The 14,636-nt window shown below is 36.4% G+C and overlaps 2 protein-coding genes across 2 annotated transcripts in view; both read left to right on the forward strand.

The window, feature by feature from the left end:
- Positions 1-9,352, forward strand: part of LOC102604692 (uncharacterized protein Cbei_0202) — a 12,547-nt gene extending 3,195 nt beyond the window's left edge. The window contains exons 3-13 of the mRNA XM_006343552.2: positions 1,424-1,867; positions 3,009-3,080; positions 3,208-3,333; positions 3,422-3,637; positions 4,151-4,198; positions 4,402-4,563; positions 4,935-5,096; positions 5,514-5,607; positions 6,052-6,170; positions 6,263-6,307; positions 6,913-9,352. Of these exons, the coding sequence (XP_006343614.1) occupies positions 1,424-1,867; positions 3,009-3,080; positions 3,208-3,333; positions 3,422-3,637; positions 4,151-4,198; positions 4,402-4,563; positions 4,935-5,096; positions 5,514-5,607; positions 6,052-6,170; positions 6,263-6,307; positions 6,913-7,146 (1,722 nt within the window). The 3' untranslated portion in view covers positions 7,147-9,352. The remainder of the gene's footprint in view (positions 1-1,423; positions 1,868-3,008; positions 3,081-3,207; positions 3,334-3,421; positions 3,638-4,150; positions 4,199-4,401; positions 4,564-4,934; positions 5,097-5,513; positions 5,608-6,051; positions 6,171-6,262; positions 6,308-6,912) is intronic.
- A 168-nt stretch (positions 9,353-9,520) lies between these two features.
- On the forward strand, positions 9,521-13,056 carry LOC102605270 (probable receptor-like protein kinase At2g42960). Its single transcript, XM_015307042.1, has 5 exons — positions 9,521-9,821; positions 10,206-10,440; positions 10,522-10,663; positions 10,761-10,882; positions 10,982-13,056. Exons 1-5 carry the CDS (start codon positions 9,589-9,591, stop codon positions 11,135-11,137), a joined length of 888 nt encoding a protein of 295 aa, XP_015162528.1. The 5' UTR covers positions 9,521-9,588; the 3' UTR covers positions 11,138-13,056.
- Positions 13,057-14,636: the final 1,580 nt, after the last annotated feature.

The raw sequence follows: 14,636 nt of genomic DNA on the forward strand, positions 1-14,636 counted from the left end.
GTAGTCACTGGAATGATGGCACAGTGCTACACAAAAATGTAGTCACTGGAATGATGGCACGGTGCTACAAAGATTAAATATGAAAAAGTAGTCACCGGAATGATGGCACAGTGCTACACAAATTAGATATAAGAAAGTAGTCACCGGAATGATGGCATAGTGCTACACAAATTAGATATGAAAAAATAGTCACCGAAAAGATACACGGTGACCCAACTTTTGCTAACATAATCATTGGCCGGACGAGCGGCATATATGGATATAGTCGCCCGCCAGCAGCGGAAGCTCTTTGATTGTTTACCAAGATCGAAGAGGCTCTGATACCATGTGAGAAATATAGGAGAAGAATATTATTGAATTGTTGTTGTGTCTACATTATTACATTGAGACCCTATTTATAGACCCTAGAATACAATCCTTTACCAAGTAGGATACTATTTAGTATTCCTATTTCTATTTCTATTTCTATTTCTATTCCTATTCCTATTCCTATTCCTATTCTAATAGAATTGTATAAACCTATTCCTATTCTAATAGGATTGTATAAATCTATTCTTGTTCTAATAGGATTGTATAAACCTATTCTTATTCTAACAATAACCACCATATGGTGCTCTAAGACCATGTTTAAGTGAAAAATCTAGACTATGAATCTGTAGGGTCATTCCGTCCATTGCAAAAATGTGCTTAATCCAGAATATGATTTGGCATATCTGAAAACCCAAAGATCATGATCACATTGACCAGAAAAAAGTTATCCAAATACCCCACCATCTATAGTTTCATTTATTTATAGCAGTTCAAGCTCTTTAAGCTGAGATGCAAGATACATCTTTGCATCCTTCCATTAGAACTTAGGAGAACCGAATTTAGAACTTCTTGGACCAAGCACTAAAGTGGTTCAATAGATTCAAATGTTTCAATCAATTGTCCTTATAAAAAAAATGTTTCAATCAATTGCATGTTTCCAAGTAAAAACTTGACAGGATCTTGTTTATTGTGATCTAATTAAGATATTTAAGTGTATACATGAGGATGAGGTAGCTCCTTAGTATATGCTTTCCAGGTTCTCTTTTCTCCATCATTAGCTCTTTGCTTTATTTCCTTCCAGTCGTCAATGAACATTGACTGTCCTAAGTTAATTCCGCTATAATGTATTGAATTGAAGGAAAGATGGTAGGAAAAAAAGAGACCATATTCAGACCTAGAGCATATTCTATCAACGATTTCCGTATACTTATTTCTACCATTTTAGGATGCTCATGTAATTGAGCTTATTATGGGATGTATCCTTGATTATAGTGTAGGACTGCAGGGACAATGATGCTAGTGATTTGTAGCATTAGCATTGAATTGCTTGAAACAAAATATGTAACAGGTACAGTTGTTGATATACTTAACTTCTACATTAACCTTATTGCAGTTGCAAAAGGAACAGAAGTTTGTTTATACAGTTGACGTGGATGTCCATAAACTACTAAATTTAGAGCCTCGTACTTGGGAATTCATTTCTGAATTGGAACCCAAGGTTGGCTTAATTGAGCATTTGCCTCAAGACAGGACTTCTGGTGACATAATGAGCATAGTACATGCTTGCATAAAGTCGGGTCAGGATGCAACTACTTCAGAACACAGAGATAGAAATGTCTGCAATGGATCACATACGAATGCAAGTCATAGAAAACCAAAAGTTGCAGTTGTTGGAAGTGGGCCTGCAGGGTTGTTTGCTTCTCTTGTGCTTGCTGAATTTGGTGCAGATGTTACACTGATGGAAAGGGGAGAAGCCGTTGAGAAAAGGGGCCGTGACATTGGTGCTCTGGTTGTTCGACGGATATTGCAAGAGGAGAGCAACTTTTGCTTTGGGGAGGTTATATCCCGATTCACTTATTTCCTTCAAAGGTTTTTCCAGCTTCTTGAGATTAATTTCTGCAATTTGCCTCTGTTTGTTTTGTGCAACTATCCTTGACTTATATTGTTGCAGCACATGAAAGTATTCGTGACATTACAAATATATAATGGGCAAATATTTTTAGGCAAGAATACCGAATAAATGACTGATTTTGATCTTAATGATTTCGAAATACTTTTCAAGAACTAATTTTCGTCGTTGCAATGCCAAAACATGGACACTCAATGTGAAAGCTGACTGTCACTAGATCTGGACGCTAAACTTTTTGGCCGAAGTAGAATTCTTTTGGGGTTTCATTGTATTCTGAATAATACCAGACTTTAACTGCCGTAGTACTTCCTGTTAGACCTGATTAAAATTCTATAGGATCTCCTTTAATTGTATCAGGACTAACATGTCTTGCGCTGCACTTAGTTTTCATCACCTTCAACTATTGGAGTAAAATATGTAGCAAATTGGTTGTTTAAGTTATAGGATAAGATGTTTGACTCATTATTATGCTATTAACCAGTATATTGCCCATTGATGTGAAAACTAGCAGGACTGCCCTCAAACAAATGAAAATAATTTTTCTGATTATTCTTGAAACTCTTGTATAAATAGACATATTTGAAGGGGAGCTTGGTGTAACAACCTCTTGCAGAAATGCAGGGTAAGGCTGCATACAATAGACCCTTGTGGTCCGTCCCTTCCCTGGACCTCGCGCATAGTGGGAACTTAGTGTACCGGGCTGCCCTTAAATTGATAATATTTCTGGTTCAGTGTTTCTTCCATACTTCATCTTCTCCTTGCTCTTAAGATGTACATGATGTTGTACAGGCCATATATTAAATTTTGAACAATTTTTTTTTACTTTGAAATAGATTAATGTCAAATCAGATTCTAATCAAATCTGTATTTCTGTACTTGCACTGTGAGATTTGAAAAGAGATGCTTTAGTGCTTGGATCGAGTAACTGCTCTCAGTGATTTAGATATGTATGCAATTTCAGCACCTTACTGGTTTTCCACCTCTGGTTTGTGATGTCAAATAGATTGTATGATGTTACAGATGTTGGCTCTCATTAGCTACTTATTTACGAAGGACTTATGTGTGACAGGGTGGTGCAGGTACTTGGAGCGACGGGAAGCTAGTTACTAGAATTGGAAGAAACAGTGGTAGTGTTTTAGCAGTAAGTTGCTTAGTCCTGGAAAATTTCACTTTTTATTGTTTACATATGCAGTCTTCTCTATGTGCTCATTTACATGTGTTTATTCTGTCAATTATCCTTATCATTCAACCTTGCTCTTGTTTTCCAGGTTTTGGAAACATTGGTCCACTTTGGAGCTCCACAGAAAATTTTGGTTGATGGAAAACCTCATCTAGGAACTGATAAACTGGTTCCACTTCTTCAAAATTTCCGTCGATACCTTGAAAAGTTGGGTGTAAGTAATTTTTAACTTATGCCTCTTAGGAAAGAAATGTGAAAGTTCTAGACTTGTAAGAATTTTTGTTTATTGCTGATATGGTCAGGTCACCATCATGTTTGGAACAAGGGTAGATGATTTACTTGTCAAGGATAAGCATGTGGTGGGTGTCAAAGTTTCTAATTCAAGAGATAACAGCTCGCACTCCATGAACCAACAGTTGGGGTACGATGCAGTGGTTCTCGCAGTTGGGCATTCTGCACGCGATACCTATCAGATGCTTCTTTCTCATGGGGTCAGCCTTGTTGAAAAGGATTTTGCTGTGAGCTCCTGTCCATAATAAATATATATGTTTAGTTTATATCTCTTTTCTTTCCATTTATAATTTTTGTGTTTTATCTAAAGTGTACATATGCTTATAGCTTTATGCCTTGGTACTGGCCAACATTTCCTTAATGCTGAAGAATACTACTTACCAATTGTCAAAAGAAACTTCACTTGTGGAGTTTAATCCAAAATATGGTTAGCGGAAGTAAGGAAATGTCTGATTTGTATTCATCTTTATATTGTTATCGAAACCTCACTTTTATCAACAATTTGTTTTCTTTTTTCCTTTATTTTTTGAGATATCATAATTCCTTGGACTACTTGGTAGCGCATGCTGGGGTTGCAATCCTGTCTTTGTGTTGTGTGTGAGCTTGTCCGTTACTTTTTCCTTGATGTCTTTGGTTCATTAGTATTGACTCTCGTGGTTCTGATTTTTGCTATAATCTCGTTGGTATTCCATCATCGGCAAAGATACAATCATTCTCCTAATAAATCGTATTAATTGCAGGTCGGCCTGCGGGTTGAGCATCCTCAAGAATTAATAAACAGCATACAGGTTTGTTACTGAACACAATCAATCTTTAATTTATTTGTGATAGTTTATTAACTTTTTCCCTCTGGCACTTCAGAGTTGTCCTTCGACTTCCTAAGCTATTTCATTATCTGTGAGCAAGTATTTGTTATTTTCCTCTCTAAGTTCAATTATATCGTGGCATTTAACATGAAAACAATTCGTGTTTTTGGTCCAATAATATTCAGTATTCTGGATTGGCCAATGAAGTTCAAAGTGGACGCGGAAAAGTTCCTGTTGCTGATTACAAGGTTGTTGAATATGTTAATACAAATGATATTGCTTTGCCTTCAAATTCTGCACCAAGAAATCGCAGTTGTTACTCCTTTTGCATGTGTCCTGGTGGCCAGGTACAACAATTACTTTTTGTTCATAATTGCTGATGATATTATGATTCGTCATTTGCTTATGCTTTTCCAACTTTCTAATTATATTATTCTGTCTCGTGCTACATAAATCCAACCTGCTTTCTTTATTAGTTGTCATGTTTTTATTCACTGCCGTATTTCCTTTTTCATAACTACTTTGATTTGCTGCACTTGAGCCGAGGGTCTATTGAAAACGTCTGCGTGCATCCTACCCTCCCTAGACCCAACTTACAGACAATGTAGATTAGTGATGACAACAACTAGAAATGTTTATATGCCTATGTTAAGTTGGTGATATCCGAAAGACATGTAGTGTCGATTTCGATATAATTTACTTGGCAAGATTTTGGCAGGTAGTTTTAACAAGTACTAATCCATCGGAGCTCTGTATCAATGGAATGTCCTTTTCCCGACGGTCATCTAAATGGGCAAATGCTGCACTTGTTGTTACAGTCTCGTCAAAGGATTTTGCTGCTTTGGACTTGCACGGACCTCTCGCTGGTGTTGAATTTCAGGTACTCCTTAACTGTCCATACTGGTAAATGAACTCGTTTTGGAATTCTGAGGTTCACATCAAACTTCTTGAGAATTAATGAAAATCAAGCAGATAAATTACCAACATTTTGGGAAGAACAATCAATTTATAAGAATTCGTCTTTGCCTCAACGAGAAACGGTTGAGCTGATTGCTTATTTACTTCGTGTACTTTGATTTGATTGGCATGCATCAAATAGAACGAGATCTGAAGATTTGAGTAATTTCTAACATTGAAAGAGAAATAAAGTCAATTTATTTTGAAAAAATTGGCATTATCTTGATGGCAGAAGATAGAAGCCATAACATTATATGGAAAAACAAGTAAAAACTAAAGACATTTATCATTTGCTAATATTTTACTTGCAAGTATTTACATCTCGACTGTATGATTTTAGAGGATGTTCGAGCGAAGGGCAGCTGCAATGGGCGGAGGCAATTTCGTGGTACCTGTTCAAACGGTGACCGATTTTCTCGACAACAAATTGTCAGGTAAACCTCTTTGTTGGGGTTGGTGGCATTATTGGGGGTTAAATATTTGGAGTAAATACCCATGGCTACCACTTCTATTGGTTCATCACTCATTTAGTTACAATCAGACCCCTCTATAACATCCATCCTCTATAACAACATTTCAGTATAACGGTCAAGTTTTCTTTGTAACCGGCTTTCATATTATGTTACATTATATGTTTCCTATAACAGCATCTCACTACAACAGTCGGAATATATCCAGACAAATGACATCGTTGTAGAGAGGTTTGACTATACTAGACTCACTGTAGTAGTCTGTCTGGCTGCTCTTGCTAACTATTATAGGAGGATGCTGCACCCCTGTTGGGACTGCTAACTACACACTTTTTACGAAGTCCGTTTGAATTGGAAGAGCAGGAAGCGGACAAGAAATACTTATCTGGCTTAAAATTCGTTTTACAGGGACGTCAGTGCCATCGTCCAGTTATAGATTAGGAGTAAAGGCAACAAATCTCCATGAACTATTCCCTAGTCACATAACCAACTCTTTACAACAATCACTTTTGAAGTTTGACAAAGAGGTATTTTCCTGTCTTGAGAATATGATATATCATTATCACTAAATGTTCGTCTCGGAAAATTAACATCATTTCTGTTGAACTTGGAACTACAGTTACCGGGATTTATTTCAAGTAGTGCTCTTCTTCATGGAGTAGAGGTAATGTAATGCATACCTTTCTTTGTGATACCCAACTTATTTAATCATATACTTACTTGCTCTATGTTTCGGAAATTACATGCTTCTAAATTCATTAAGCATGTAATCTATTTTTACATATGGATTTTCGGAGAGTTCATTGCTTAAACAGAACTATAGGAAATAGGTGAACAAAGTCCCTCTTATTTCTTTTGTATCAGAAAAGTCACTTATCTTTTGTTATTTCACTCGAAAGGTCTTTTTTTCTTTCTTTTGTATCTGGAAAGCTAGTACCTTTTGCGATTTCACTCAAAAGGTTGCTTTTTTCTTCTTTTTAAAAGTGTCCGGATATATCACTTTCCGGATTGAGACTGACCTTTTGTGTGAAAAATAAAAACTAAGCCACTTTTCCGATACAAAAGAAAGAAATATGACTTTTCGAGTGAATAACAAAAGATAAATAACGTTTCTGATACAAAAAAGTAACTGTGTTCACCTATTTCCAATAGTTTGATGACCATTTAAGCGATGAACTCGATTTTTAAACAAAGCATTGGAGTTAATAACTTGCACATTTCTTGCTTCTTGAACCGAAGTGGTAACTTTTCATTTCTTCCTCATTACAGACAAGAACTAGTTCCCCTGTCCAGATCTCGCGAAGTGCTGACACTTACGAGTGCACGTCTTTAAGAGGGCTTTACCCTATCGGAGAAGGAGCAGGCTATGCTGGCGGGATAGTAAGTGCAGCTGTTGATGGCATGTATAGCGGCTTTGCTTTAGCGAAAAGCTTAGGTCTTTTCCATGGCAGCATCGAGTCGATTTTAGGGAAGGCTCAGAGTGCTGGAGTTGCAAAATATTGACACAATTATATCTAGTTTTGTTTTCACTAAATCATAGGCTGCTCATTGTTGATCTAGCAATTCTTCATATATAGTTCGTCACAATCAGAGGCGAATTCAAGATTTAGAGTAGTCATGTAGGTTCTAAATGAATGTGGTCTATGTTGTTGATCTAGCAACCTCTGTAAACTCATTCTTCATGTTGTTGATGTGTGGCCATTATGTAATGAACGGAAATGATGTAATCCATCTCTATATGTGAAATATGAATGGATCCTTACGATCATAAAATAAAGTCATGGAAAGAGGTCATGAGCCTTAAAAAAAGATGTTGTATTCATTAAAACAAAGCATTGGAGTTAATAACTTGCACATTTCTTGCTTCTTGAACCGAAGTGGTAACTTTTCATTTCTTCCTCATTACAGACAAGAACTAGTTCCCCTGTCCAGATCTCGCGAAGTGCTGACACTTACGAGTGCACGTCTTTAAGAGGGCTTTACCCTATCGGAGAAGGAGCAGGCTATGCTGGCGGGATAGTAAGTGCAGCTGTTGATGGCATGTATAGCGGCTTTGCTTTAGCGAAAAGCTTAGGTCTTTTCCATGGCAGCATCGAGTCGATTTTAGGGAAGGCTCAGAGTGCTGGAGTTGCAAAATATTGACACAATTATATCTAGTTTTGTTTTCACTAAATCATAGGCTGCTCATTGTTGATCTAGCAATTCTTCATATATAGTTCGTCACAATCAGAGGCGAATTCAAGATTTAGAGTAGTCATGTAGGTTCTAAATGAATGTGGTCTATGTTGTTGATCTAGCAACCTCTGTAAACTCATTCTTCATGTTGTTGATGTGTGGCCATTATGTAATGAACGGAAATGATGTAATCCATCTCTATATGTGAAATATGAATGGATCCTTACGATCATAAAATAAAGTCATGGAAAGAGGTCATGAGCCTTAAAAAAAGATGTTGTATTCATTAAAACAAAGCATTGGAGTTAATAACTTGCACATTTCTTGCTTCTTGAACCGAAGTGGTAACTTTTCATTTCTTCCTCATTACAGACAAGAACTAGTTCCCCTGTCCAGATCTCGCGAAGTGCTGACACTTACGAGTGCACGTCTTTAAGAGGGCTTTACCCTATCGGAGAAGGAGCAGGCTATGCTGGCGGGATAGTAAGTGCAGCTGTTGATGGCATGTATAGCGGCTTTGCTTTAGCGAAAAGCTTAGGTCTTTTCCATGGCAGCATCGAGTCGATTTTAGGGAAGGCTCAGAGTGCTGGAGTTGCAAAATATTGACACAATTATATCTAGTTTTGTTTTCACTAAATCATAGGCTGCTCATTGTTGATCTAGCAATTCTTCATATATAGTTCGTCACAATCAGAGGCGAATTCAAGATTTAGAGTAGTCATGTAGGTTCTAAATGAATGTGGTCTATGTTGTTGATCTAGCAACCTCTGTAAACTCATTCTTCATGTTGTTGATGTGTGGCCATTATGTAATGAACGGAAATGATGTAATCCATCTCTATATGTGAAATATGAATGGATCCTTACGATCATAAAATAAAGTCATGGAAAGAGGTCATGAGCCTTAAAAAAAGATGTTGTATTCATTAAAACAAAGCATTGGAGTTAATAACTTGCACATTTCTTGCTTCTTGAACCGAAGTGGTAACTTTTCATTTCTTCCTCATTACAGACAAGAACTAGTTCCCCTGTCCAGATCTCGCGAAGTGCTGACACTTACGAGTGCACGTCTTTAAGAGGGCTTTACCCTATCGGAGAAGGAGCAGGCTATGCTGGCGGGATAGTAAGTGCAGCTGTTGATGGCATGTATAGCGGCTTTGCTTTAGCGAAAAGCTTAGGTCTTTTCCATGGCAGCATCGAGTCGATTTTAGGGAAGGCTCAGAGTGCTGGAGTTGCAAAATATTGACACAATTATATCTAGTTTTGTTTTCACTAAATCATAGGCTGCTCATTGTTGATCTAGCAATTCTTCATATATAGTTCGTCACAATCAGAGGCGAATTCAAGATTTAGAGTAGTCATGTAGGTTCTAAATGAATGTGGTCTATGTTGTTGATCTAGCAACCTCTGTAAACTCATTCTTCATGTTGTTGATGTGTGGCCATTATGTAATGAACGGAAATGATGTAATCCATCTCTATATGTGAAATATGAATGGATCCTTACGATCATAAAATAAAGTCATGGAAAGAGGTCATGAGCCTTAAAAAAAGATGTTGTATTCATTAAAATAATACGATATATTATGAAACGATACGTAACAACCATACACATTCAATAATGATTAAGCCAAAATTAAACTTTTTCACCTTGTTTGTGATGGTTCGATTTTCTACCTCTCATTTTTCCTTTCCCTACTCCCATTCATAGGCATAATAATACATAAGCATAATGAGATCTCGAATTTGAACCGTGTGTGCTATAGAAAACGATGGATATGGCGACGGACGGTGAGATGAGAGATGAAAAGGAGAAGAAGAGTGTGTCAATTGAGGCGATCCGAAAGAAGTTTACAGAATGGGGGTTTTCGCCTTATGCGTTCCAAATGTACAACTTGGACGAGGGATCTTTAGTTCTGCCGAGTTTTCCTCACCCTCTCAACAAGCGTCCCAACCCTGACCTTTATATGAATTATTTTCTTAAAGAATGCAAGCGTTACGAAAGGTTTGAATAGTTATTTGATTGAGTTTCAAGTATTGGTATGGAATATAGGGTTCTGTTCTGTTCTGTTGTTGCTCTTTTGTCTAGTATTGGGGATACGACATACATGACATGACTTTAGATAGGGAGGTCTCGTATTAGGGCATGCAAAAGGTGGTTAAGCAGGTAAGGGAGTGTTGTCTTGTTGTATGATAAGGAGATAAATTTGCACTACTTTCTTGTAGGTTCTTCACTTTATTGATTGCTATATTTTCCTTGTCTTTTTACTTGGATTGGATTTGTTGCACTTGAGCCGAGCTTCATTTGGAAACAATCTCTCTATCCTCCCCAGACCACACTTGTGGGATTTCTCTGAGTCATCCGTCTTCTTTGGTTGCCAAAATGCAGCTTCGACTTCTCCATCGAGCCAATGATGGTTGGTGAGGTGAAGCATTGCAGCTACTTCGAGTTGGACAAGATGACTAATTACAAGAATCGTGGAGAAATTCAAAAGACTCTTACAGGAAGACTGTTCCATGGCACCATTGTTGAAGGAACTGTAGCACGACCGGCTATTGTAAAGACATGGGATTATCTCTTTCCTATGAAACCTGAGTGTGCTCCACGTCTATATAAATTTTGTGTATGTTTGCGAGATAGGTCTAAATTTGATTTCTTGTCTAATTTTTTTGTTGGTTAAATGATGTCAGAGGTTCTTTTGTAGGATGAGATCGAGTTATTAACGGATGAAAGAGCAAATAAGCATCCAAATTTGGTGGAGTTGTATAGGTACTGTTTTGATACGAGGCTTGCAGTTGTCTACGATGCAAAATTCACCGGAGTGTTGTCGAATGTGCTTCTGGCTGGTACTTACTTCTTTGAGTATTATGTTGAACGACTGTTTTGTCCGACTTTTTTGTGCTTTTTAGCGCATTCTTTATATTTTCTTTTTCTCGTCTGCAGACGACTTTGGGTGGGATGATCGGATGAAAGTGACAACGCAACTTGCTGATCTCTTCTCATGGTTGCATGAGAAGGGGATTGCATTTGGCTATGTTAGTGATTCATGCATTATGATAGATGAGGTGAGGTTGATGAACACTTGGTCGTCGTCTTGACTTTTTATATCCTTTAGATATCTCAAGATTTTTACGCGTTATTATTACATTGGTTTTGGATTGCAGGAAGTAAACATAAAAGTATTTGACTTTGGGTTTGTATCAAATAATGTGAATGAAGATACTGAAATTCCTGTAGAAGTTCGTGTTGGCTGGGAAGGTCCAGATATTCAGAATGGCATGTTTTCTCTGACCTCTGATAATTTCATGCTATTGATTTAAGTTTTTTCGTGTAGTTTTCTCTGTATCGCATGATGCAACACTGTTTGTTTTTGAGGTCTAGGTTTCATCACTTTTTTCCATTTCTTTATGTTCTTCTTTTTGTTGTTCTCTAATTGGAATATATGCCAGATAGAGGCCATGCTTAGTTATGAAACTATGATAGAAGACCTTTATGATTAAGATAAACCTAAATAGTCAAATGACTAGGCTTGAAAAGTCCCTAGCCGGTCCCAGAACAAGTTATATATGTAGCAAGCTTGGTACATAGAATTTTTATGCACCAGCATTCGAAGGCCTCTTTGATGCTATGTGGCATTACCCAATTAATACCAAATATAGACATAAACAGACTCCATAAGTCAGCAGCGACTGTACAATGTAAAATAGATGGTTGTTAGACTCAAGGTTCTGTTGGCACATGTAACATCTATTGGCAGTTTGAAATTTTCTTTTCTTAAGCTTGTTTTGAGTGAGGCAGGCTTCATGAAGGGCTATCCAGCTGAAGCATATGATCTTTGTTCCATATCAACTCCGTGACCGGTTACAAAGCACTTCATTAGGAGCATATGAGTTTGCATAGCCTGCTTTCACTGCGTAATTACCATCCGTGTCACTGCCCCACTTTAACTTGTCTGCTTCCTGGACATTTATCACTTGGCCTTCTAGCCTTGAGAACTGGTTGATCACTTATTAAATTTCCCAGTCTGAATAGTAATTCCAGGTGCTGTCTTCCTTGTTCTTAGAAATGGAAGAATTTGGTTCACGTGCTATTTGAAATAGACTTGGGATTCCTCCATCAGAACTCTTCCATAGGCCTACACCACGCCATGAGGGGATCGGAACAGCTTGGAGCACCAATGATTTTGGACTCCATGTTTTGCCTTGATTACTTCCTTCCATAGAGTTTGTCCCATCTGAGGGTACCTCCATAACCATTTCATGAGTAAGCATTAGTTGTGAAGAACCAAATCTTTTATGCCCAATCCTCCCGATTGTTTTGGCCTGTGAAACTTGTTGTTACCCTCCCATAGGCAATTCCTCCTGATCCTTATCAATCTGCTTCAGTATATATCTTACTGGATCTGGGAAATAGTCTCATGTAGAAAGTTGGAATGCTGTCTAACGCACTGTTAATTAGTATCGATCTCCCACCCATTGACAAATTTTGCATCTGCCGTGATGCCAACCTTTTCTCTAACTTCTCCTTGAGCTTTCCCCTTGTGGAGAATATTCATCATGTTTGCTGTTCTATATGGCATAGTAACTTTTACATAGTTTATCTGCTGTCTACTTTACTAGTATATTGTCCTTTTGAAGTGTTTTACTTGAGCCAAGGGTTATCAGAAATGGTCTCTCTGCCTCTTCGGAGTAGGGGTAAAGTCTTTGTACAGTCTATCCTTCCCATTCCCTACTCGTGGGATTACACTGGTTATGCTGTTATTGTTGTAATTTCTGTACTAAATGCGGTTATGTTCTTATATTTTCTGGATGGAGATACAGGTAAACGGACGATGAAAACTGATGTTTATATATTTGGCATTCTACTGCTAAAGCTGATAGCCAAGAATGCGTTTATCTGTGCTGGTCCTTATCAGCTGGATCTGTGCGCTATAGATGAGGCTAAACTTGGTAAAAAATATTTGGTTCATGAGTGCTTCAAAGAAGTTGATTATTCAAATGCATTTGAGATCACACTTCTGGCATTCCTCTGCTTGAATCCCGATCATCCAGACAAGAGGCCAACCATGAAGGACGTTGTATATGCTTTGAAAATGATGCAAGCGAGGGTGAAGAAACGAAAAAGAGATGAAAACGAGGCAGAATAGAATAGTCAAAATTTATCAAAATACTTCTACAGGTTCATCACTCATCTCTATAACAACATTTCATTATAACCGTCAAATTTCCTTTGAAACCAACTTCCATATTATGTTATTTATATGTTTTGTATAACAGCATCTCACTACAATAATAGTCAAAATATATCCAGACGAATGACGCTATTATAGAGAAATTTGACTATTCTAGACTCACTATAGTAGTCTGTCTGACCACTCTTGCTGAAATCGCTCAATGGTCACAGCACCAAATTCACCCATTAAACGAACTGATGACTTGCTTGTACTCCTAACTAGTATAGGAGGATACAGCACCCCCTCAGGACCACCAACTAACCCATTTTCTGTTGAACTTGGAACTACTACCAGGATTTATTTCATTTTCCATCGAGTTTAAGATCGACCTCTATATGGGTCAGACAAATATCCTGCATCTGCATAACCAATTAATTGTGAATTGGACCATTTTGAATAAATTAGTTTTTCGACACGTGTGTTGCGCGTGATTACCAATTCATAAAATATATGTCATAGTAAATAGTATTTGATTATTTAAGCGAAGATTTGAATAATTAGCTTTGCACAAAATAATATTGCAGATTCTTTAGTGAATGTTCGATGTGGATCGTCATATATATCTCTTATTCACGCGAACCTATGAAGATGGTCAGTGAAAATTTTTATTAGTTAAATGTAATAATGTATATATTTATTTCAATTTGATGAGGTTAAATCATGTAATTAATCGTATCTCACTAATATTACCTTATAGATGATATTTATTGTGTATTTTTTTAATCATTTAACCAGATGTGCTTTGCACGTGTATTCCACATTAAACTGTTTAGATGTCATATGAACATGTGAAGAGAACAACTTCATTTTATTTTTTTAGAACTATCTTTTGTATATTAATTTTATTTTGTAAGTTATAACATAATAGATGACGTTCTTGTTGTTGACTCTCATATTTGACTTATCGATAGATTGTGTACATAAATCAAATATAGTTATCTGACTATCCATAGTTAACTGATAAAAGTTTCCTTCTTCTTCTTCTTTTATGAAAAAACTAAAAATTAAAATTAAAGAATATATTCTATATGTGAAATCATATATATAATAGCATGTTTATCTGACACCCAACAAAGATATAGTTCATATACTTGTAAACGATTTTCAATTTATTCAACCAAGCATGATTTGTCCAAGAAAAAATAACAACATCGTGTTATTACATATATAGAGGCGGTATAATAGTATGAAAAATTATTGGTCAAAAGTTAATATAATGAAAGATGAAAGATATAAATAATTAATGTAATAAGTATGAGAATTCATAATAATATTATAACTAAAGGAGGTGTGAATAATGTTTGCAATAATAAGTCATAATGAAGTGAATTGATAATGTTATAACCAAAGTATTAATGTGCAATAGCTGAATTTCTAATAAATTTTATACGTCCATAAATAAATAGGACTTTTAATTAATGTTACTATATTTTTTTATAGTTATTAGTTATTAGATTTTAATTTTATGTAGGGACAAAATGAAAATGTTTATTCCACATTACTGAATATAATTTTTTTTTGTAAATGATTAATTTTAAATGATTCATATATATTCACATATTTTCACATTTTTTGTTAGTTTTTTA

This window comes from Solanum tuberosum, unplaced genomic scaffold, assembly GCF_000226075.1.
Source record: "Solanum tuberosum cultivar DM 1-3 516 R44 unplaced genomic scaffold, SolTub_3.0 scf00047, whole genome shotgun sequence".
Classification (NCBI taxonomy): domain Eukaryota; kingdom Viridiplantae; phylum Streptophyta; class Magnoliopsida; order Solanales; family Solanaceae; genus Solanum; species Solanum tuberosum.